Here is a 25096-nt window from a genome sequence, read left to right as displayed (position 1 = left end):
GATATGAATGAAAGAAAACCTGTGTAAATTTTTACACAAATGAGTGAATAAAACAATCAATATAAGCCAGAAGGAAATAAACACTGATCCACTGACAGATACACAGCTGTGTTTCAGCACTAAGAGGAAACATGTGATCAGTGCTGTATTAAAAACCAAGAGAAAAGAGCCAAACCTTTGATTATAGCATCTAATAAATAAATAAATAAAATAAATCAGGAAAAATGTTTGCACCAAGTTAGATTTTAAACAATTGAGCCAGGGTGTATCTCCATAATGATTAAAAAAAATAGGGTATGATTCTTCTGCAATTAATTAGTCAGCTTTGTTTTCATTGAATAACAATTTATTTTAGTTTTCGGTACATTTAAAACCAAAACCACTCCCTTTTACATCACATAGAACATTATATCTTCAAATATTAAACATGTAGCTGATGCAGGTTAACAGATTCTAACAACAGAAGTACAACAGGAGGAGACTAATGTGACAGAAACTGGACACATACAACCCGTTTATATACTGTTATACTGCAACATTTCCCATAAAACAAACACTGATATTTATATATATATATATACTGTATGTAAAAAACATCATTTAAAAATAAACATAATGCATTTTAGCTGTCTACACATTATTTTGGCCTCGTTCGTCCACTGTCTTTATAAAGCATTGCTGGTCACGTCCGTGTTCACTCCAGGAAGCAATTCAAAACTTGATTTCCTCCATTGTAAACAAAGCTCTTAAACTACGGCTGCCTCTACAGTCGGGGGAATTTGCATGAGCCTGGAATCATTCAAACAGGGAAACTCGTGTCCTAACACCCAAGTTGTTGACAGAGGATCTGATAAAAAAAAAGGTTGAAGTCAAAGCTGTGGAGTAGGGCAAACCATCCCCTCCTTGGCTGGATATGAGAGCAAGGGTCTGTCCATGCATGGTGTGTGCACACAGTAGAGTCAGAGTGTAGCATCTAATCTTGCTTGTGATTCCACTCATGTGACAACACCAGTCTCTGCAGCAGGTCAAAGCACTTACTACAGTAGTGCTCTTTCCTTGTGTACAGAAAGTCATTATCTCAAACTAACAGAAGCTTGCAGCTTTCCCGGCGTCGCATTCTCACAATGTCGCACACATTCTCACTAGGCACAAAAAGCTCAAGTAGTTGAGAGTAAAAAATATACAGTATGTATATCACAGGCACTGGAATAAGTTACATCATAAGGCAGTGGCAGCAGCTGGTTCCCAGAGTGCAAAGAGAATGTTATTACTGCTATGGAAAGCTGAGTAAAGAAGAGGATGAGTGTTGTTCTTTCATTTTTATAACAACTCTAACTCCCACTCTTGGCTTGGCCTCTCCTCATCCTCCGGCATTATGACCACATGATCCTTGTCGTAACTTTTGCCACCTAAAGAAAAAAAAAAACTTGTTGAAAGAGTTGTAGCGATTGTGGTAACACTGTAGTGATCATCAATAAAGTAAAAGTAATATAATAATATAAAACCATATTATTCTAGGAAATTGAGGCTATAACAGCTCAAAAGAATAAAGGGAATCTATGATGAGGAGCTAAGCAAGAGGAATCCCATCAAACACCAACTCTTATTCTGAAGGGAACTTGTTGCAAAACTTTGCTTTCACTTTTTTAGGAAAATGTAAAATCAAATTCATCAAGGTTCTTCATACCTTTGACGTCCAGGACCATGCCAGGGAATGTAAGGCTCGTGATGAGACCTCTCATCTTAGCTGTCCAGGTCTGGATCGGCTGCCGGGTCTCTGTCCACATAACCACCTTGGCAGCTGGCTCGATGTTGCCCATCACTTGAAGACACATGGTTTGGGACAACTACAGAGGACACACAGGGTATGGTCAGAACTGCTTGGAAAACTTTGAAAGATTCAGTTCAAGTTTACGTTATGAATAATGATCCACAGGTCATCATAAGCTTTTAATGATGTGTTACCTTGTTCTTAAGGAGGCCGTCCTGATAGAACCAGATGTCGCTCATCTGCTCCACCTCCGCTGTCGCCACCACTCGCCCTGACTTCATCTCCTCCAGGCCGCCCTGGATGGACACGTAGAACCCGCTTGCTTTGTTCTTGATGCGGAAGAAGTGACGCTTCTGCAAGAGGCAAAGTAACAACAATGTGACATTGTGATACTCAGTTGTTTTGCTGTCTATAATTAAGGCGACAAATTAGGTTTTTCTACTAATGAATGAAAGGATTTGGCCTTTTGTGTCTGTAAATCAAGGCTTGTATTCTGCCCATGAAAGGTTTAGGAGCAGTAGTCCAGTCTTACGCCCTTAATTTTTTTTTTTTCTCAGGAATAAAACATGTCCTACAATTTAAATGAATGACAGAACTTCATATCTACCCCAGATGACAAGACAAAGGTTAAGTATTTAGTAGGGTAGCAGTGGAAGTTGTGAAGACGACTTGTGAACAAACCTGTCTGACTGGATATATTGAGCCAATACTGTTTAGTGAGCTGAACTTTGGCCAGTTGGTAATCTCAATGGTATCCAGTAGGAACTGGCGCCCCCTGTAGTGGCTGTTTTCACATAACACCCAGCTGTAAAAGAGGAGAGACATAAATCAGACCTGAGTGTTTTGAGGCTCGGCCATCACAAAGCATAGAAAGGTAGACAAAGTAAGTACTGTAAGCAGTGTTTCTTTTTGATTTAGCTGACATTTCAGATGTTTTTAACTGGTTCTTCACAAACTGTCCCGGCCATGTTTGTTTGAACTCCCTGACTCTGATAAAAACATGAGAAGCTGCCGCGGTGCTTTGTGTCATGTGTCAGTGCAAACACACTTGTGCAAATGCAAACACGCAAACAGCACATGGACAAACAAACTCCCCAAAACACGCAAACACAGAGAGACAAACACCAACCTGCCGCTGTTGACTCTGACAGACAGGATGTGGTTGTTGAAACCCTCCTCGGCCATGTTGATGATCTCCGTCTCTGTGGTGATCTCTCTCCCCTCCAGACCCTCGAGGCCAAACATGGAGATGGAGGGAACTGAGAAAGTCTGGAGGAGGAGGAGAAGGAGGAGAAGGGGAGATTAAGGTTTAGAGCAAAACAAAGAAGAGAATGCAGAGAGCAGTTTCTGAAGTGTAAGAGAGGTTTCTCACCATTGGTGCGACCTTGACAGAACGGACAGTGTAGTTGGTGGGGCATCCCATGCTGGTTAAATTGGGGTATTCTCCCTCAGATAAGACATACATGTCCCCTGAGTGCTGTTTATTCATGTAGACCACCCAGCTGCAACACAGGAGATCATATTAATACCATTATTTCCTATTGAATGGCTTGTGTATTCCAGACTTGTTTTCCCTATTATCTTCCTGTGTGGATAATGGCTCCTTACTTTCCTCCCACCACTCGGCAGGACTTTGTGAGGAATTTTTCTGGTACTTCTTCCTGGTTGCGGTCAAAGACCTGGCACTCGCCAAGAAAATCTGGCTCGGAGTAAAGTATTATCTGACGGAGAGAAGGAAAGAAAGAAAGAAAGAAAGAAGGTGAGAGATAAATTCTTCTATTCTGTCTTTTTACTGCAGCCTTGTAATTGCTATCTATTTGATTAGTTATATAAAAAAATGTATTCATTTAATAGTTAATTCATTCATTTATTTTTTTTTATTTTTTTTTTAGAATTTATTACAATCTCTTATTTAATGTGCAAGATTTAACAAAATAAGGATATACAGTATGTAAGTATATAGCCTAGGGCATTCTGGGAGGAAATAATAAATCTATTCTTGTTCCTTATGACATGTTCCGTGTGATAAAAGGGGTTTCCCTGTCATGGAGGAAAAAATGTAGATGAATCAGCTTGTGCCAAAAGTTTCACGTTCAACATTTTCATCTGAAGCCTTTTGGACATTAGGAGCTGTGTGTGTGTGTGTCCATCTGTCTTTTATTCCTGTTAATTCCTATCACTTTTTTCTCTGAACTCAGTAGCAAGCCCAGCACACCAAATATCTTATCTTGCAGTGAAATAAAACTGTGATAAGTGAAACTGTATATGATACACTTCATATGAGATAAACAGGTGTCACAGCCAAATTGACCTGTTGTGTTTGTACTAGATGACAAAACAAAGACAATAAATATTCACCTCATTCCTGGACCTCGAGTTGTCGCTTGGAGCCTAAAAACAAACACAAACAAAGACGTGAAACACTCATCAGATCACGTTGATAGGGTCGTGCCCCCCCTCCTCACAGCGGTCCTCACCAGCAGGATGGGCTGCACTGAGCAGATGCGATTGTCCGCAGAGCCCCAGTCGGCACAGTTATTGTAGAACCCTTTCTCCAAGATGTACTGGTTCCCGGAGAAGTCCACATGAGAGTAGGCTATCCATCTGGAAGCAACGTGGACAATGAGCCGTTACAGCGCTGATCAAATTAGTAACGTTTAAAGCAGAGGTGAATGTAGTTTCCATCAACTTACGCTCCGCTGAGTACGTGGATGGAGCGCGTGGAGGTTTTGTACTCGAACAGCTCCACGTCAGGAATGGCCTCGGTCACCTCGAAGGTGTTCTCCTCCATGCTTTCCTCCATGCTTTCGTCATCCAGCTGCTCAAACATCACCATCATGGGGTCTGTCAGGTCCTGCAGAGGAGTAGGAGGGCGGGTGAGTTTACACAAGAATCACACTAAAGCCCAGTGTGGAGAAAATGTTTTTCTCTCTACGTGCTAGTCATCCTTACATCATCACTGCATTATCTAACATTTTAATGGTCCTGAATTGATGGAACAAATCAGAACTAGACATGTCCTGCGGCCATTGTGATCTCATCCAGAGAGATATCTGCTGTTTGCATCGACCATCAGAATTACAAAAGCCATTCATCAGAGAAGAGTGCAAAGTCACTTTGTCGATAAGATAAGACTAAGAATGGACATAGAGTATATTATGTAACAGCTTATTAAAGGCCCCAGATATTACATTTATGTTACATTTTTCTGGGGTTTTAGGTTTTGATCCAACATCCATATAGTTTTATATCTTCTTTCCCAGGTGCTGATTCTCTCTTCTGATTGGCTGACTGTTTTCTGCCTGCATGGGTGAGTTGGGTTTGGGGGTGTAGCTGAAAAACCGCTTTCGCCGTGACATCACAAAGTCACACAGATGACAGCTCGTTTTAAGGCTCAGCCTCTGAATACAGGGCATATGCATTTTGATACCTTCACAGTATTGATATACTGTAGAACCTAGACCTACTTTGTAATCAGAGAGACTCACAACATTTATACAACATGGCACCTTTAAAGGTCAGACTACAGTTTAACAGTATTGTATAACTAAGCAGCAGTGCACAAGCTCACAAAATACAAGAGATTCTTAACTGGGCTGTGGGTAACATTAAATGACATGTCCTTGTACTTACAGGCAGATCAGAGGTCCGACTAAAAATAATGTGATGCGCATGACCAAATTCAAGTTGGCAACCTGCCATAGTAACAGTGATGTTAATGTTTTGGTTAAGGTTGGAGAGTTCCTGGTTCAGCCTCCTTTCACTCAGACGATTAATTCTGCAGTTTGGAGGCCACATTGTCCTTTTTGTTTAATGGACCCTTCAAAATGATTTGATTAGTACTTGTTAACAAACTTACCGCTTTTATCACTCTGACGGAGCGCAGATCAGAGGTGCAGCCTCCCCACACCCTCCAGTCGTGGTACTCTCCCTCCTCCAGCAGGTACTGGTGTCCTCTGAAGCCCTCCTTCTCGTAGCCAACCCAGCTGCACAGAAGCAGGCGAAGGGTTAATAAGCACTCCTATCTAAGCCTGTTGTTGGTTGTTGGTTTTCTGTCACATCTATTAACCTCCTCAGTGAATCGTGCAGCAGTGCTATCAATGACCGAACTCGTTAATGATCGCCAAAGTGGACACAAACATTAGAAAGCAGCACTTACATTCCTCCCGTTACTTTAATGGAACCGACGCTATACATGAAGGCACTCTGCTGCCTGTCTATTCTGGTCATGAAGTCCCTCATGTTCGTGGTTATGGTCCTGGATTTGCCAGAGAAGTACGCCCTCTCGAAGATCACAATCTGCAGACACAGTGGCAATTACGGTAAAATCTGTACGCACTGAACTTTTTTCAGCTTCAGCAATCAAAAGGTGTCATTCATATCACGGCTCCAAGGTAAGCAAGTGAAAACATATACTGTGTTGTAGTAGTGTAGGCTACTCTCTTACCTTTGGTTCGCTCACGTGTTCCACCCTTGGTTCTGCCTATGGTAAAAAAAAAATAAATAAATAAATATATGGATGTCCATTCACATAGACACATGAAAGAACAGAGGTATCAACAGTCATTGCAGTGTGCTGTGCCACTTACTATTTTGAGTGGATGCAATGACCCCACATAGGGTTGTTCCACCCCCCAGGCGGCAGGGTTGGAGTATCCCCCTACCTCCAGGACACGGGGCACACCCTGGAAGAAGGGCTGTGCATACACAAGCCATCTGAGAGGTAGAAACATTTATATGTGAGTGAAAACAATAAAATAAAGCACCTATGACAAAGTCTGTGTTTTGCAACTCACAGCCCGGCGTTAATGATGATTGAAGTGGCCTTAATGGGGAAGCCAAAAATCCTAGCATCATCAGAAGTGTCCCTGAAGATGACCTTCTTCCCCTCGGCATTTGCCTCTGGGAAAAGACTGATTTCTGGAACACTGTAGTCCTGAGGGAGGATGGAGAGCATCCATTAATGTCATGTGGTGGAGGAGATAACAGGCTGTAATGCTACTGTCCTCAGGGAGCTGAGAAAACAAGTCCCACAGCTGCCTGTGAGCAAACTATACACCTGGGTAAATGTGAACTAAAAGGATCCTGTCACCATCAAGAGACAGTAATTGTATACCTCCAGTTTAATTTCCAGAGGCTGGAAAACACAGCATTGAAATATTTCTCTAAATCTAATTATGTTAAATAAGATGTTTTTTCTTCCCTTCATTCCAGCCTCAGTCAGAAATGAACTCTAACAGGTTTTAAACTACCTTATATATTAATTCTGCATTGTATTAATATAATTGATCTGCCATTCATGTTTTAGTTAATTAACTCATTTAGATTATTCCTGAAAATAATTCATATTCATATGCAGTGGGAGGGGAACAGCCTGTCTTACTTATTTGAGACACTAGATGGAGCTATTGAGTGGAGGAGCAGACAGCCACTGAAAGGCTGCAATACAAACATGTAAGAGAACTACCGGTATTTCTCCTTTCATCATCCAACAACAATGAAAAAGGAGATAACAAAGGAGTTCCACTGCATTTTATCGTCAGCATCAACAATTTGGGACAACAGCCAAAACCAACAGAAATGAGTGAAGTGGTCTTACTCTGACAGCTCTCCGTATAGATCCGATGATGAACTTCCGAGCTGGTTTGTTCTCTGTCTGTGCATCACCTGTCTCTGCATCACCCGCTTTTTCATCCTTCTGTCCGTTCTGCTGCGGCTCCTCTGCAGGGCCGAAGGGGTTGGTGAGCTCTATGTCTCCCTCATCCAGTGCGATCTTCTCCCCCTTGAAGTTGGGTTTCTCATACAGCACCCATCTAAGAGAAGAGAGGAGGAGGGAGAGAGAGAGAGAGAAGAAGAGAGGAAGGGAGAAGAGAGGGTCATGGGTTTATAAATGGGGTAAGAAAGAGGAGAATTTGTTCTTTGCATTTGTCTTTTGGACTCTCTTTTCATTTCTAACATGGGAACTTACAACTTCATGAGGTGTGAGCTAACATAATTGCCTCCCTATTAAAAATGACAAGTAAAATTAATAAGTAATAAAACAACGTTCATTATTATGTAACTGGCATTAGCAAGTTGAGACTTTGTGACTCTACTCTGAATGTTTTATTAACCCACAACTGTGATTTGGCCCTGGGCAAAGTGGCTGCTGTTCAGCAAAGTTTTATCTAAGCCATTATCAGTGTTCAGAGAAACTGGTAACAATTTATAAACATCCGAAACATGACTTGGTGCCAACTAAACAATTATTTTTATATATATACATAGGATACTTAAGAAAAAATAATTCTATTCTATTTTGATAATGCTTCCTATTCTATAAGTTTATCCATTGTTTTGTATGTAAAATTTTAACCTATAAGCCAACTAAAGCTGGCAAATAACCATGGAAGAATAAAAAGGACAATATGTAATTCTGAACTGTAGCAGAGTAGAAAAAGCACAAAATGGAAACGGCCACAAGAAGCACAAGTACCTTTAAACTATTCTTTGGACTTGTTGCACTACTTAACCAAGGTAATCTCACAGAAAAAGAAAGTAGGTCTTAGTTTAAATCATGGATTAATGGGGCACAACTGGCACTTGCATAACACATTAATTACAGCATTAGCTAAGGTTTGGGCCGTGGCTCAGTTCTTGATGCTTGAGTTGACAGTATAATTATCCCATTGTGGCATGTGGAGCCTGCTGAGTGTACAGGTCAGAGCAATGCCATCACCGTCTCTGCAGGTTCACCTCTTTGACTGCGCTCGAATAAAACATTCCACATCTGAGTGCCACTGTGTGTGTGTATAAGTTTGGGTGTGGGTGTGTACAGCTGTCTGTGGCATTTGCATGCCCACGCTGTATCAATGGCAGTTTTGTTTTCGCAACTTACAAGCACATCCACAGAGAGAGAGGTTTTAAACACAGCGTTTAATTACAGTACACACGTCACTTCTCCAGGAGAGAATCGTCTGTCTGCTTTTGCAAAGGTGACAATTTTAGGAGGTCTTGGGTTTAATGTGGCGCCAAGAATGTGTCAGGGTTGTAAAAATCAAACCTGTTTGTTAACTGCTATAACTGGCAAGTGGCTGGCCTATATATGATCAGCAGAAAGTGACAAACAAGGAAAATACTTACAACCTGGATGCATCTGGTTATGTGATCATTAGCAATTTATGACTTTCACTGCTGTTGCTGCTGCTGCACTCATTACAAAGTGATAATTGCAGATTGTGGTTGTAGATCATAAATGCAGCACACTTCTTTCTGCTGCACTTAAACATTTACTACTAAATCTAAGCAGGTTTTAAGTGTCATGGTTTTCGAATAAAGGGAAAAATTAAAGTAGCACCCGACTCAAAACAGCCACTAAAACTAAAAGAGAAAAAACTGTGGTGGTGAAAAAGTATGAGCTTCTTTTATTAAAGACTAAGTTGAAAGAAGAAACAGGACTTGTTGAGGGGTCCATGTTTAGTTCAAACACTCACCCTCCCCTGACAACCCTGATAGAGATGGTTTCCTGCAGATCCCATGGTGTAGCATCAATGACATCACTGCGCACCTCGATCCTTTGGCCGCACATTCCTGGTCGGTCAAAAATGTACATCTAGACAGAAAAAGGGGTGGGTGTCAGAATACATTTAAATATATATGTGGGAAGACATTTCTCCCTTTTTTCTTTTTTTTTTTAGGTGACGGGGCATCAGATCTAAAGCTTTACAAAAAGGGAGATCCAGTTTTTATGACATAAAATATGTTGATTGGGAAGTCAGTTCTGTGTTCTGAGAGGCTAATTACATGGATGGTTAGACTGATACTATAGCAGATCTGTCAAAAATGAAAGTGATGACAAAGAATTAAGAGCTACACATATGCTACTGAAAAGTGATGTATAGGAAATTAAGGCATGGATAAAGCACAAAGTACACAGCAACAGGATTATGACAAGATTGCACACAAACAAAAGAAAAAGAAAAAGGATCGTATTTTAATATTTAATCTGAGTACACTAGCCTCTTTAAAAAAAAAAAGAAAAACCTGTTCACACACAGAGAACAGACATGTTTCGGCTGTTCAGGTGTAAGGCCCTGCAGCATGGAATAATACCCGCTCACTAAACCTAAATGTCAACTCCACCTCCTGTGCTCCATATCCTTCAAGGACAACGTCAGTAAGAAAATGAAGAGCTCCTCGGCTGCATGCAGGAGCAGGCCTGACATTTAAATGTTAATACTTCATGCAGCCTCCCTCGCAACAGATAAAGGAGGCAGGTATGCTGTTTGACTGGCATCACTCCCAACCTGAAATCACAATGGAGACCTACATGCTCGTTTATTTGGTGGGAAACAAATGGTTTAACGGCCCATGGTCTACTATTTCATAAGCATTTGGCATCGTTACACAAGAAAGAGGTTACGGATCAACCAAAAGAAAAGCTCTGTCGCTCTGGGATTGACTTGATTTATTAACAGGGGGTTGAGCTTAATTATAACGTAAGGTGCCATATTTTACACTTTTTTGGCGTTTTATTATGAGTGTTAATCCAAAATTAGACATAATAATAGACCATCTCAAGGCAGTTTTACATGTGTTTTCTCAGGTCTCTCAAGTACAACAGATCATTGAACCAATCAGAGAAGAGTTTTTGAGCCTCCCTTCTAAGTGACTGAATAAAAATATAGCAGAATTTAGGTAAACACTCAGAGGCAGAGACATGCAAATCTCACTTTAGTTATACAATATGGGACCTTTAAATGAATGTGCTCTGTGGCATGTGAAAATAACAGTGACTGTTTCGCAGCAAATTCCACAGTAATGTGACCTCCATGGTGATGATATTACTGCTCTGACTGAAGGTAATCCGTGAAAGCAGCTGTACAGCAGCTTTGAATGTGAACTAGTACATATACTGTATCTCAGCAGCACATTGTTTCATGTAGACTTACCTTTCCAGGACGAGGATTGAGTTTCCCATGTTCCTTCTCTTTAGTGAGCTGTGCAAAGAGAAAACAGCATTTTTAGCATTTTAATAAACACAACTATATACAATATTTGGCAAAGCATGCTCTTTCTTATCACCCTGAAACAAATAATTATACAGTAAAAAGGTCAAGATAAAAGCCAATTCATATATCATATAAGAGGAATACTGATATCAATATTATCTTATAAATGTGAAAGTGCAGTGTGTCATTCACATGCAGTCAGAAGAATTAGGTATAGGAATATAATTACACAGTAAACCCAGCAATCATATAGATTACACCCAGTTTCTACCAAGCAAATTTACACATGCTGTGCAATCCCAACATTGTTTACGTTATGTTGATGTCACCCTGTCCAACAGGTTGTAGGGGCGTCAAGGAGGAGTGAGGAGAGAGGACATCATTTGTGACAGAAAAGTGGTTCTTTCACATTCCTCCCATGTACCTTTTCAACCAGATGCACCTTCATACAGCATGAGCTCACCTGAAGTTGGTTCTACAACTGTTCTACAAAAATTACCCACTCACTGTCTCTCTTCCTGAGAGCAATGAGCAATATTTCCTGCTTTACAAATCATAGTTTAGATAATAGGAGTAATTTTGGCCTATTTACCCATCAGACGTGGAATGTGGGGGCAGGTGCACTTTGCATATTGATGCACTAGAGAGACTGGTGTGTATGGGAGTGTGTGTGTGTGTTTGGTCTCAGGTGTCCCTTGGCCTCTCTGAGAGCCCCATCGGAAACAGGTTATCATCCGGATCATGTTACCCACCAAAGAGGTCCTGCTACTGAAGCTATTATTCCAGCAGGCCTCTCTGCTCTAATTCACATTGAAAAACTTTTTTTGAATAGATACATATAACCACTGTCTGGATCTAGATGTATAACATATCAGTCAGAATAGCATATGTGCTTTTTTTTTTTAACTAACAGAAAATACCTTTTAACATTTTGAGTGAAAGTGAGCCATGCAGCTGTAAGACCCTCTGGTGCCTTTTCAGCACTGACCTAGTAAATAAAAGAGTGACTCATTACATAGCACAAAAACAAAAACTGCCTCCTACCACAAGAACAAACGCTTGACCTCGCTTCCATCGGCCAAGTTCCTGCATTTTGCTTTTGCTTTTTTGTATTCTAAGGCCTGGAGCTTTAACTTTGTGGAGATATAAAGCACTTTCTTCACATGGAAAACATTTACTTTACTTATTTGACTATAAACAACACATTATGTCTGAACTACTAACAGTCTCCACACAGTGAAATCATGTGTCTTTGTTTTCTTATGTGACCACGGGTGGAAATGTTTGAAACAATGTTGCCGTATTGCATAATCAACAAAGTCAACATGTCATAGCAATGTGTATAGTCTATGTAGAGAGAAAAGCCTTATCTAAACTGGTGACTGACACGAGTTGTGTATTGGCATTGTAACGTAACCTGATTGCAACACCTGAGGAAGCTCACAGCTGATAGAGTGGCCTTAGAAGTTCTAACAAAAAGACAAAGAGCCTTTTATGAGACATTAAAAGCAAATAAAGACATCCAAACAGTAATGATAGATATTAAACATTAGGCTAAAAGATTAAACCATTGCTGTCTTTAAAAGTTTGAATAAACACAACACTTTTATCCACCAAATATAATCACATATTAATCCAATGTCTATATGAATAGAGATACAATGAAGCTAATGTAGGGCACTTGATATGAGCCAATTTTCCAGTAGAATCACAGGCCATGGTTAGCAAGTTAGCATGCTACCTTCAGCAGAAGAAAAAACATGAAGACAGAGTTAATGTTGTATTTGCCACTTGTGAAATAAAGTTTGATGCTGAACTTGCCACATTTCCCCCAGACTAGTACGTAAAGAACTGTTAATGATAATGACTATAGCAATAACACATATTTCTGCACCACAGAGGTTTGAGCAAAACTTAATGCTAACAAGTGAAATCAGTGGTGCCTGGCTTTACATTAGACTCTTACAGTACATCTAGCTGTTTGAAAACAGACTATTTTCATGTTTTAAAAAAAAACAACCAATGAATTATTCAGACCAGCCTAAATATTCTGCTTTCATATTTCGGTTCTTTCTTTACTTCTCTTTGCCTTTACTTGTCAACTCAAACCAAGGTGAAACACCTGCATCATTCATGAGGAGTGATGCGTTCACAGCCTCCGTTTCTTTCCCTTCCGGGCTGCATCAGTACAAGATCTGCTCTCCCATAAAATCGGGTAGCCTGCAGGAGATGGAATGTGCAGTCGCAGCAAATCGCATCTTCAGAATTTGCATGGACACGAGGTAGCTACAGGAAACTCATAGACAGCACAATTAAATGCACAGAAGGAGATAGATAATTAAGCGTGTCAATTCCTTCTGTCGTCTCCGCTTCATCACATATAAGCAAACAGAAATATGAGGATAGACACAAAGGGCGAGGTGTGGCCGTGTCTCTGCAGGAACAAACAGATAACTTGGATGGGTGTGGAGCCCAGTTGAGACTTCAGAGAGAGAAAAAAACCGAGAAAGAAGCAGACAATGTTCTGCCAAGATTAAATGATTGAGAGGCCTCACGCCCACCTGCTGACACAAGTGTCACTGGTGGTTTGACTGCATGAAGGAGTTTACCACAAGTAATCCTATTAACACTCTGACAAACACATGCACACATCAGTCCTGAAGCGTGTTCACAGTCATGTATGTTTGTTCCAGTTTTTGCTCATCTACATTTGCATTCTTTTTCTTCTTTCAGTTTACTGAAGCCAACCAGGATAACGTTGTAAAATACGTCCCTGTACACGCCCACGTCATAACAGCACATGTGCAAACTACTTTTCACTGATAAAAGTCAGCTCTTGGCTTGACTCCTTTGGCAGTTTATACAAAGATATACGTAATATGAATATAATAGTATAGAGTATATAAAATCTTTATTTTTATAGACTGTTGTGTACAGTCTGTTTTTATGGTGTGAAAAAAATCTACATTACAGCACACTATTAGCAAAAAACTCCCTGCCACAAAGCTAGTGTGCCTTTTAAGTCTCCCTCGTTTGAACATTTAGTTCAAACAAACTGTGTGCAGGTGGCTACCTGTAGGAGTAATAACAGGCAGGAATGTAACTTAAGGATTCTACCACATGTAGTCCAGCAACACCTGATGACATTCATTTCAGATTTGCATATACCTGCACATGAATAACACCATTACCTTGTGCTATACATGGAGAAAAATGATATACTTCACAGCAGAGAACAGCATCATTCATGGTGTCAGACTGTGACGAGCTGGTTCTACTGCTTTTCACACAACACCCCAACTTTCCCCGCAGGGGTCACTTCTGTCTGTGCCATCTCTTGGCAGATACAACTGTAAGATATAATACTTAGCTGTAATGCTGAGTGAATAAATAAAGTGTTCTTTGTTTCTTTGCAGAGGTGTGAAACAGGAAGAACAACTGAAAAGTATTGGCGCGACCATAATTAGGTTTTGTTTGTTGACTAACAGACAACAAACATGGACACGTGAGAGAGGGAGAGGGACAGAGGGTGTGTGCACTACATTTGAAGAGGTAATTTGCCAACAAAAATAATTTTAGACATGTCCTAAACAGTTTTTTCCATCTGAGTGCACATGTGGACACTTGCATGCAGGAACAAGTACATACATGCATAAACGTAAGTCTTGATACCCGCCCTTTCCTATCTGATTTAATGATGCTGAGTGGAAATAACATGAACCTGACAGGTGCCATTACTGGATTTGATCCAATTTACTTCCACTTTCTGCTGATGTAAGATTTCTGCAGGAACCAGTTTAAAATACAATGATGATGCACTGGCTGTTAATGGAACCATCAACCACCACTTTCAGCTTTTAATATTGGATGCTGCCCTATTACAGACACCTGTATTAACAAGCCCCATGAAAAGAGTATGCTGCAGAATGTGAAGGTACGCAGACATGAACAAAAGCTAACAAATAGCAACAGGGCCATTTCCCATGTGCACAACAAACCACATATTAAGTCATACCTATTGTAAACTGATCTGTTGTTTGTCTTTTTTTACAACAGTGAGGGGGGGATGGATCTGAGAGTGAGGCTGAGAGCTGCCTAGACAATGAGTAAACACAGATACTGTACAAAGTATTAATATAGATGTGGCTACCGTTCACTTGGCTTTCCACAGCCAAACCCAAGTTAAACAAAGTGTGAAATAAAAAGAAAACTTCTTCGTTCATGGTTGTACTCTCACACTTACCTTTGCCTTGGACAACAGGGAAATGCATTATTCATACACAGTCTGCTGAGTTGTCCCTGACCTGAGGCCTGCTTCTTCATAAATTACTGTTTACCAAAAGGTGGAATGCAAGTCTACATGGTACATGTAACATCCTAATTTTCCTCAGCAGTATTATGCTTCTGTGACTCATGTAGGTAACATATTAGTATATAGTAGTAGTGATACTTACATAAGCATCAGGGAAGGCTCTGTATTTGCACAGTATATTCTTGTCAGGCTCAGGTTCTTTGCTCTGCAGCGGGGACCCTCCTTGCACGTTGTTGCTGTTGAACAATGAAGTCTGCTGGACCCCCATGGTGCCCTCAGAGCTGAAGCCCCTCTGCAGGATGGGAGTGCCCTGTGTCCCAGTTCCTAAAGCCATTCCTTTCACCTGCGTCTGGCTAAACAAAGATAAGGGGGAGTCTGTGGTGGCAAGAGACCTGTGGATGTCCATGGAGCCGGTCGGGCTGAGGTGGCGGCTGGGGCTGAGGTTGGAGGGTGGTGAAGTGAGGCCAAGTGATGGAGGCCGACTTATACGAGCGTTGGAGGGGTCTTCGGCCCCAGTCAGGGAGCCTGAGCCAGAGGATGAGGAATTCAAAAAGAAGGAGAAGCGCTCAAAGCGGGAGGTCACTGCATTATTCGCGTGGCTTTGGTCACCGAGCTGCTTAAGTCCAGTGCTCATGCGATCATTAGATAGCCCTGTTTCTGGTAGCGAGCCGGCACGGAAAAGTGGGCGCTGGACCATTCCATTTTCCACTGTCTGATCGAGGGATGGCGGCTTGAGGCCTCCAAAGATGACACTTGTGTCGAGGCGAGAGCCTGTGTGGTTGGACTGCAGTAGTCCATTTCCATTGACCATTGGGGATTTTGTGTCCTGGGAGGAAGAGTCAGTGGATGTTCTCATCATACCAATATTGTTGGTAGTCGACACTCTAGAAGCGAAGTTCATGCTTCTCCCAGGCACGTCCTGTTGGTGATTGAACACATGCATTAAACACAGCAGTGGGTTACAAGGCTGGTTCACCCAGGTTACAAAAAGTTAAGCTGTTATGTCCATGATATCGATTCATGCACAGTGTTCTGATTGTGCTCATTGAGGAATTATGGATCAGGCCTGAAGTGCTTGCAACCAGACTGAACATGAAGATGGCTAGCAGAGTAAACTATAGGGGATGAATCAGAACACTAAATGTAATCAGCATTTTTATTTATCTTATTATGTTTGCTAGCTTGTTAGCTAACTGGCAAAGTGGTTGCGCTAATGTTTCAGGTTTCTTTTGCCCCTCCCCAGCAGGTTGACGGTGATTGGTTCCTTACATTTGTGACGTAAGAAACTCCAGCTGCCTGTATTACCATTACCTTGGATTTGACAGCTTAAGTATCATGTACGAAAAAGGTTAAAACTTTGACTTGAGGGGATCTTTAAAAAACTATTTTCTGGATCAGTCAAGTTGCCACAGAGGTGAACTATACCTATTTGTGATCTGGGTGAACCTTTAAAGTCAAATATGTTACTTATATAGGCTAATAGAATAATATCATTTTAAAAATAAGATGTCACTGTTGCTTTCTGAAAACAATGGACTCTTATTTATGTCACATATTTAAACACGTTCAAAGTGATGGATATGAGGTTCAACAAACAAAGCAAAGACAATGCATCAATGCACTGCTGTGTACCTGCTGGTTCATCTTCATCAGTTCCAGTGGTGAACGTGTGTCTCTGGTGGTGCTCCTCTTCAGGCCCAGGTCAGCAGGCAGCAGGGAACCTCCGTTGATGAGCCCAGTCTTCATGGGACTGGTGAGGGAGGCAGGGCCGTCGGTGGAGACAGGGCTGTGAGCATCCTCCACGATGGGAGGCAGGGCGGACATAAGATTCTGGGGCGGCATACGTTGGCCCATGCCCCTGGGTCTCATGGCAGGTCCCATGTTCTTCAGGGTATCCACCAGGTTATCCATTTCGGACCGGTTGATGGGGTCTGTGACAGGGGAGGCTGGTGGAGAGGAGTGAGCAGCTCCAGAGTCCAGCTCCACAAATGTGGCCTTGAACAATCCTGTAAATCTATCTGAATCGTCTTCGCGTTTTTCTTCTTGGAAACCGTCAGCGCGGCTGGTTTCAATCACAGAAGAGTGGCCGGACACAGGGAGCTGGTCTGACTCCCAGTGTGACTTTATCCTCTCTGACTCTGCCTCTCCCTCGCTCTCACCTGCAGGTGCAGCAGGCTCCTCCTGCAGCAGCCGGCTCCTCCTCCACACATACTTTGGCTCTTCCTCTTGCTCGCTCTCCTGGTTCAGGTAACCTGTGGTCCTCTCACTCAGCCTGCTGCTAAGCCCAGAGTCTTCCTCTGAAGCGGGGGAGGAGAAGGAGGAGGAAAACGTGCTGCTGTGGGGTTTGTATGTTGTGGTCTCTGGCAGGGCAGAGGAGTAGGTATCAGACAATGTGTAACTCTTAGAGTCAGACAAAGAGGAATACTCTGGTTGCTGTGATATATACGAGGAAACATCTTCAAATCTATTCTTCCACCTGTACTCTGAGTCAAGATCTTCTCCATTTGACTCAGTCACAGTGGTTGTTTTGGTTAACTCCGCCGTATCCTGGCTGAGGCCGTCTCCCTCAGCGATCAGAGATACTTTACGGAATCGATTTCTGGATTCATCCTCTTTAGGAGGAGACAAGGTCTTTATGGTCAGTTTGGTGCTCAGGCTGCTGTAGCCTGAACTCATTTTGTCAACCGATCCCTGGTCGGCCTCTGTCTCCTGACTCTCTGAAGCAAGGACCTCTGAGGCTGCCGCGTTTGTCCCTGAAGCTGTCGGGAAGCTGGACAATCAGAGAGAAAGAGAAAAAAAAGGATGTTTGTCAAAAACAGACAAAGCTGAAGTATCTCACAGGTGTGGTTTTCCTGTAATGCCAACTATGCAAACTATATAGAGCTACTTTACATATTTTAACTCACATACAACACAATCAATGTAATACAGTAGTAACAATACAGAGGTTTGCAACAGTATTTTTATTATTATTATTATTATTTTTATCTGGTTTGCCAACATTATGATAGTTGAAAGAAAAAGAAATGTTCTAATGGAAAATAGAGTCAGCTACATTCTACAGACAAACACATAGTAGCATCACTTTTCTACTGGAAGGGTCAAGTGCAGCATAAACAAAACACTGTCAGCTGACAACTGAAGTTACGCAAAGTCAACATGGGAGGCCAGTTCCACTGTGTTGCACATCCTGCAACAACTTAGCTCCACAAAACCCAGTAATGTTGTGGAGCGGCTGTTTGATACTGATATTCGGTGATGATAAAAGTGTTTCAGTAAACCGATTCATTAATTAGTTATGTCTCCAGTGAAGATAAAGAAGGTCGTTATAAATATCAACTTTGTTGACTCAACCAAGCTTTAAACCGTCAGGAAATATTTAATAAATGACAAGCATTGAATCCAGCTTCTCTCTCAGTGAATCATTTGACCTTTACCAACTCTTTGAATCTCCATACGTTGAAGGAGGAGTTTCACACATTCCGTTGACTCAAATGGCAAATGGTTTCGACTAACTATCATTGCCTCTGTGACTACCAGTACACGGTGGGAAGTCTTAAAGCTAGACAAAAGAATTTACATCGTGACTCAACTTCATCAAAGCTGTCAACTATTTGGCACAGAGGACGATATCGCCAGTGCTCTTTACAGTTTCACAGTGACACATGAACATGAACAGGCCCGGGGAGGAATATCTAAAGGTCAAAAATAATTGCCTCAGCGAATTATTTCACTAAAGGTCTCGATGTGCTGCAATTGTGAATGCCGTTGCCACAGGTTCAAAGATTCCATTATTGGGCAATGCCGATTAACATAATTGATCCCAGTATCTATACATAGAATATCAAAGCCTGCCAACACGTGGCTAGAATACCAGTTATTTAGTAAAAGTATGTTAGGTAGGTCAAATATTTCATTCACAAATATATTCCCCCTCTACACACACAAACACACACACACACACACACACAAAAGAAGTGAAGTACCTACAAGAAGCAAAGAGCATTAGCTCCCAGTTACAGTACATAGCAATGTGAAACGTCATTACTGTACGTGAATGGCTGCAAACAATTTGAGTATCAGTGTCCCTGACCAGACTCAACCCGACACACTGACCACACAGGATGAGTCACTCTTTAACTGTTGCGTCTGCAAAAGCTCATGAATAGACAGTAAGATGAACATGGCCACCCACTTTCTCTAGCTGCAACGACCCACATATCAGATAACAGCTAAACCACACAACTAGAATTTAGCTCCTTTTTATTGTTTTTTTTTTTCATAGTAGTTTTTTTCTACTCCCCCAGACTGAAATCTTATCAGATACAAATCTGGATCTCACACTGGCAGACAGCATTATTTTTCTCTCAGTCTGTTTCAAGTTTATTTACTTTTTTTTGCCAAGCATAAAATCTCCTGGGACATTACGAGTACGCCACACAGTCTAAACCTCAGAGCTACACCCTGGCCCAAAGGCACCCACAAAATTCTGGCGCTAATCCCCAACCTTGTCTGAGATTTGATTGTACCATTCAAATCACGTTTGACACAGCAAACCAACGCTCACACACACGTACATGTATACGTTGCAGGTTTCGACATCAAGCCAGCGCACATGTGCTTAAACATCTCAGCCTAAACTGGGACATCCAGTCCTTAAGCATCTGAACACAGTGACACAGTGTTCGGGGGAATGTGTCACATGAAAAGAAAAACGCGCCATACAATTATATAGATCCATGATATAATTTGTAGCTCCATGTTATTTCTTTGCAAAGATTCAACCAGTTTTAACAGTAAATTATTTTCTCTCTGCAGTTCATAACATCCATAAACCACTCTCCTGTTGATAATTATAATAATTTGGACAGCACAGTGGACCAAGCCCAACATCCAAAACAATGCTGAAAAGCATTCCTTTTAAAAAGGAATCCACTGTAGGACTGAGAATGACAACCATGTGGACCATGTACACCTGCATATTTCTGATGTTTTACTCTTTCCTAGGAAAAAAAAACCTTCAGACACATTGTTGCAGATTCAAAGCGGAGGATTTTACCATAAACCACACAACTCTGAACAGTGCATCCAGGGTGGAGCCTTTTTTTGTAATATTGATTTTGAGTGTTTGCTTAAACTCTGTGCAAACATACAGAGCTCACATGAGCAGCCAACAGGCGCAACGTGATTTAAGGACTAAAGAAAAAGAAACTTTTCACATCGGGTTGAGTGTCAATTGAAACCTGCATGATTTGTATGGAAATCTAAAATGAGTGGAGGGGAAAGTACCTGTGTATCCCACCACCATGTTGCTGTTGTTTAGCGTCCCTTCTCGCTACAGTATACACCTCTGCCGGGGATTAAAGGATGGTTTAGTGAGTGTACACAAGTGTTACTGCTGAGCACTTTGCAAAGAGCTGCCTCCATCTGTCTCACTGTCAAACGCCAGTGAGTCCTGAAGCTTCAGCTCAGTGTTACGCACCATCAATCACCTTGTTAAAGGGAACTGCAGATCGAAAAAGAAACATCACAACAATTCAGTTGTTGTTGTTCTGACTGGCAATTATTCCCAATTCCAGCACCCTGTGTTTAACCTCATTATGGACTACCACTCACATGTTTTCTGTCATGCCATCAGTGCTCAGCAATGTCAAGGCTGTCATACAAGATCCTATACAAAAGCATTTGATCAAGTCACAAGAGATAAAATAACAATAACACAATGGGAGAGCAAACATTCTTAGTACTTGTTGGTCATACTAGTCCTATATCTAGACTGACTATTTTTAATGGAGTCACTGTGTCAGGAACAAATATAATCAAATGTTGAGACTCCTCCAACAGCCTAAATCTGATTCTGATGTGAGACTGGAACATGTCTGTCTAACAAAGTGTTAAACGAAGTATTTAACACTATAAACATAAATGGCCACCTCAAAAGACTCTTGACCTATGACCTTGGTCTGTAAACGGAGTCAGGTAAAGGTGTGGTCTGAATTCCCTTTACATGTCCTGCAGATAGGAGGCCATTTACAACAGTCTGGAATTCTGTACAAGTTTGTCATTCCTCTTGTGTCTCTGGTGAGCTATCAGGCAACAGCCAGTCCTTCACACTTGAAAGAAAGACAAAAGGACAAAGCTCAAGTTCTGACTATAGATCAACAAGTAGCTCAACTGGCTTCAGACATAATCCAACCAGAAATGTCTCTATAAACCCGTCCCTCTCTCTGTTTTCTTTTTTTCTTTTTTTTTGCCAGTTTAGAGACTTGATGAACATTTTACACTTTCATAAACCAATGAAGAGCAAAAATTAAACATGTAACTGATATTACGAGCATCTTCATAGTGGAAAAAGGTAGATTTTAATGACTTTACTAAGCCTTGCTGTGTTATCTGTCTCTTCAGCCACAATTTGTGTTGGCAGCGTTGGAGGCAATGACTTGTTCCTGGCAGGTTATGGAAAAAAACTGAGTTGGAGCCATAAATGATGGGCATTTTAAAAACACATGCACACGCACAGTGTTGGAAAAGCTGCACTAATAAAACAACTAATTCTTCACTGCCAATCATTCTGAGACTATTTGGCAAGATCTAACCAGATCATTTCAGTTCATCACCTTGACTCAACATGTACACAAATCCAATTTTTTTTTATTCTAATTTTACCAAAGGCGACAAGAGATCTGCAAAATTAAAATTAAAAAAGTAATTAAAAAGGGGGGGAAATCAGGTCATATCTTGAAAAACAACATTGGCTCCTTCTGTAATCTAATTAATACATATGTATAGGATTGTTTGTTACACCAAATATAGAACGGCTGCATGTTTCTCCCATATGTGATGAGCTTTCCTCATCTCTTGCTCCTCAGTGACATCTACTGGCCATCTTCCGCCACTCAACCAAAAAACAGGTCTTTTCTGCCATCTTGTGGTTTTACAAAGGAGCAAACTGAACAATAATCTGCCACAGCGACTAAATAAATGAGTCATACGGACCACCAACAGTTAAGCGATAACATCAAAACCACCTGTGGCCAAAATATGCCATTTTGTTATGAATACAGCAAAGCAGATTAAAGTTTTGCCTTTATATTGTTACAACATGAGGATTTTCACACGTTACCTAATGGAGGTATGTTGTTTACCTGTCACTACACTGTGTCCAGAAAAATCTTGTCCTCCAGGGAAAAAGAATCAACCTTGCCTCTCTTTAAAAAAAAAAAAAGGAAAAAGATATGGAGATGTCTGCAAATGCTGAGACTTTAAAACCGAAACAGTCACATAGAAGGATATCCACATATACTGCTGTGCCTAAGAGTGCACTCTTATACTGTAAGTCATATGGTCAAGGTGTGGTCATGTCCTCAAAACTGTCATGCTCATCTTTTCAGCCTCATTCGTTCCTGTGAATTTAAATTCTTGATCAGGAGCCAGCGTCACATGAAGCCTAACAACGATGCTGCACTACCAGAACATATCTGTGCAATACAAACATTATCTGTGACGAGATGCAAATTAGCGTTCTGGTATGAGACCCGGTTCGACAGGTGAGAGGACAGCTTGTGGAACCAGAATAGATCATGATCTTGTGAGTAGGGACAAGTTTCAACCAATTAATGCAACAATAGGGCTGCAACTAATGATTATTCTCATTGGTGGTTCATCTCGGAGTCATGTTTCACGGTCAGTCATTATTGTTTCGTCCAAGAGACATTGGATAATTGTCATCAGCACGTGTTGTTGTATATAACCAACACTCAAAGATATTCAATACACAATCATCTAAAACGCCTCACACATGAAGAGCTGCCACCCTAAAATATCTCATTCACAAACCACCTTAAGGATTATTAGTTCATCAAAATGATAAACAATTAGTTATGTACACATATTTGAGTTGTGGGGTGTGGTTTTGCTGCTGACGCTCCTGGACAGAGTGTCATCACAAAACTGTTGAGCACAAAACTAAATTTGATCAAAAGAGGAGGCTCAGGAGCTACAGACAGTCATGTACTGTAGCATCAATGTTATATAAAGACTGTAGGGACTGCTCATCTACTTTAAAGTGACATTCCACGCCAAATTTGTATTTCAGTCTCAAATACTGACCATTCAGGTCAGTGTCTCCTGCAGCTCTGTTTGTTTCTTTGCTGTGCAGCAGCTAAACACACATCATTACACATGTTCAAGGAAGACAATTGTGCAACACAGTGTATCTATTCAAGACATCATGACTTAAGCTTAAAGAATATACTGATAAATCAGCAGTTCTTTTCCGTTAAGTAATAGCTTTGATAATTGATTAAAACATTAATCTTCAGAATCTGCCAAACATCTGTTTCAACATCTGCTTCAACATTTGCTGTTTTCCTTTGTTTTGTGTGATTGCACAACATATGCCTGTGTTTTCAGCTGTTATTCAGACAGAGCAAGAAACATTACGTTTTCATATAAATACTGTCATTGCAGTATTATTTTTAATATTAGCAAAATAAACAATCAATTAGTTAAATTAAAACATCTGGAAATGATCATTAGTTGAAGCCCTAATTGAGACAAGACGTTTCAAGATGATCTGGCTTATTTTATTTTTGTTTTTAAAGATTACATTTATTGCATTTACAGATATTAAGGTAAGGAACCATTTACTATCACTATTTCTTCAGACTGGAATTTAAAATATCTGGTGAGTATCCAGTTGTGGACTATGTGTATGTGTACTGAGCCAACACATGAACTCACTGTGTCCTTACACCCCCATAAATCAATGCTGCACCCTCATTGTAATGAGTGATAGCTCAGAGTTGTCCATAGTGGACCTGTATGCTGGTCCACTATGATTTCACTCTGGCCACATCAACACTGTACATGGATTTTTTTTTTATTTCTTTTGTTGCTGTTGTTTTTTAATAGATGATAAATGCTCCTTGGACCGATCAAACCGATCTGTCATGAGGATCAAAGTTTTGGTGACATATTTAACACTTAACATACTGAGAATTCAACCGGGTGTGTTTAAAGTGACACAGGTATGCGGACAGGTGTGTTTGTAAACAGCAGCTAATCCACCTCTGACTTCTCGACCAGAGGGAATGTTTAGCCATCACACACACACACACATACACATACTGCAGGGTCCTATCAGATGGTAAGGTGAGAACGGCAAGGTTACCCAATACCCATACAATACTGTCACATGTGTATCACTTTGTGCTAACGACACTATTTCATACATCTACATTTAACATCACCCTTAGGCTACATATTGTATATGCCAGCACAGCAGCTACACAGGCTGCAATTTCCAAAATGACAACAACGTTCACTCACTTTCTCTTGATGCTGCTTGAACTTTAAAAAGACAAAATTACCCGTTACTTACACACCTGACAATTATTTCCCATACCTGTTCGCTCACATGCTTCATCTATGTAATATCCAGTACACCTAAAGCCCTGGACTCATTTGCAAACTCACATTTCTTTTCTCATCAATGTCCAACTTGTAACTTACCCCTGGTTCAGGTCGGACTGGGCCGCTGCTGGATGCTCAGGTCTCTCTGAAATCGCCTCTGCGGGTTCGGTATCAGGACAGCGTGTGTCTGTGTTCGAGTCTGACAGCTCGACTGCCACCTGTTCTTGCACCTTCCCCTTTCTGTTTGTGTACTGTGGAATTGTATCCGCCCACTCACAACTCTGTGGAGCCCTATTGTGTTTAGTCTCTGTGGCGACTGATGGCAGCTCGGTGCAGTGTGTCAAAACGCCCGTGACAACCTCTGCTCCAGTGGAAGCGTGCACGACTGCACTTGTTGCAGCGATGCTATTGGTTTCTTCTCCTCTCTGCTCCGTGCTCAGTGAAACTTGCTCCTCTGTCTCTCTAGCTGTGGGTGTGATCACATCTTCCCAGCTTGTGTTACTGGAAGTGGCATCTGTGCATTCAGCGCTGCTGCCGTCTTTGTACGCCGGGTATCAGATCTCCCGGTCTGGGAGTTTCCTCTCTCCATTAAGGTGGTCTTCTGTTTCC

The 25096-nt window shown here is 41.2% G+C and overlaps 1 protein-coding gene across 1 annotated transcript in view; it reads right to left on the bottom strand.

The window, feature by feature from the left end:
* Positions 1-493: 493 nt before the first annotated feature.
* The window catches only part of crybg2 (crystallin beta-gamma domain containing 2), a gene marked incomplete at its 5' end in the record, with an annotated part of 37750 nt that continues 13147 nt past the window's right edge, over positions 494-25096 (bottom strand). Inside the window, 20 exons of the mRNA XM_083981496.1 lie at positions 494-1409; positions 1688-1847; positions 1966-2124; positions 2453-2576; positions 2901-3040; positions 3144-3273; positions 3380-3492; positions 4237-4375; positions 4465-4625; positions 5631-5757; positions 5931-6070; positions 6219-6254; positions 6361-6487; positions 6568-6707; positions 7371-7584; positions 9244-9362; positions 10702-10749; positions 15216-15992; positions 16706-17843; positions 24587-24644. Coding sequence (XP_083837622.1) covers positions 1321-1409; positions 1688-1847; positions 1966-2124; positions 2453-2576; positions 2901-3040; positions 3144-3273; positions 3380-3492; positions 4237-4375; positions 4465-4625; positions 5631-5757; positions 5931-6070; positions 6219-6254; positions 6361-6487; positions 6568-6707; positions 7371-7584; positions 9244-9362; positions 10702-10749; positions 15216-15992; positions 16706-17843; positions 24587-24644 — 4139 coding nt within the window. The 3' untranslated portion in view covers positions 494-1320. The remainder of the gene's footprint in view (positions 1410-1687; positions 1848-1965; positions 2125-2452; positions 2577-2900; positions 3041-3143; positions 3274-3379; positions 3493-4236; positions 4376-4464; positions 4626-5630; positions 5758-5930; positions 6071-6218; positions 6255-6360; positions 6488-6567; positions 6708-7370; positions 7585-9243; positions 9363-10701; positions 10750-15215; positions 15993-16705; positions 17844-24586; positions 24645-25096) is intronic.

This window comes from Trachurus trachurus (genome assembly GCF_905171665.1).
Source record: "Trachurus trachurus genome assembly, chromosome: 11".
Classification (NCBI taxonomy): domain Eukaryota; kingdom Metazoa; phylum Chordata; class Actinopteri; order Carangiformes; family Carangidae; genus Trachurus; species Trachurus trachurus.
This window is presented reverse-complemented; position numbering and strand designations above follow the sequence as displayed.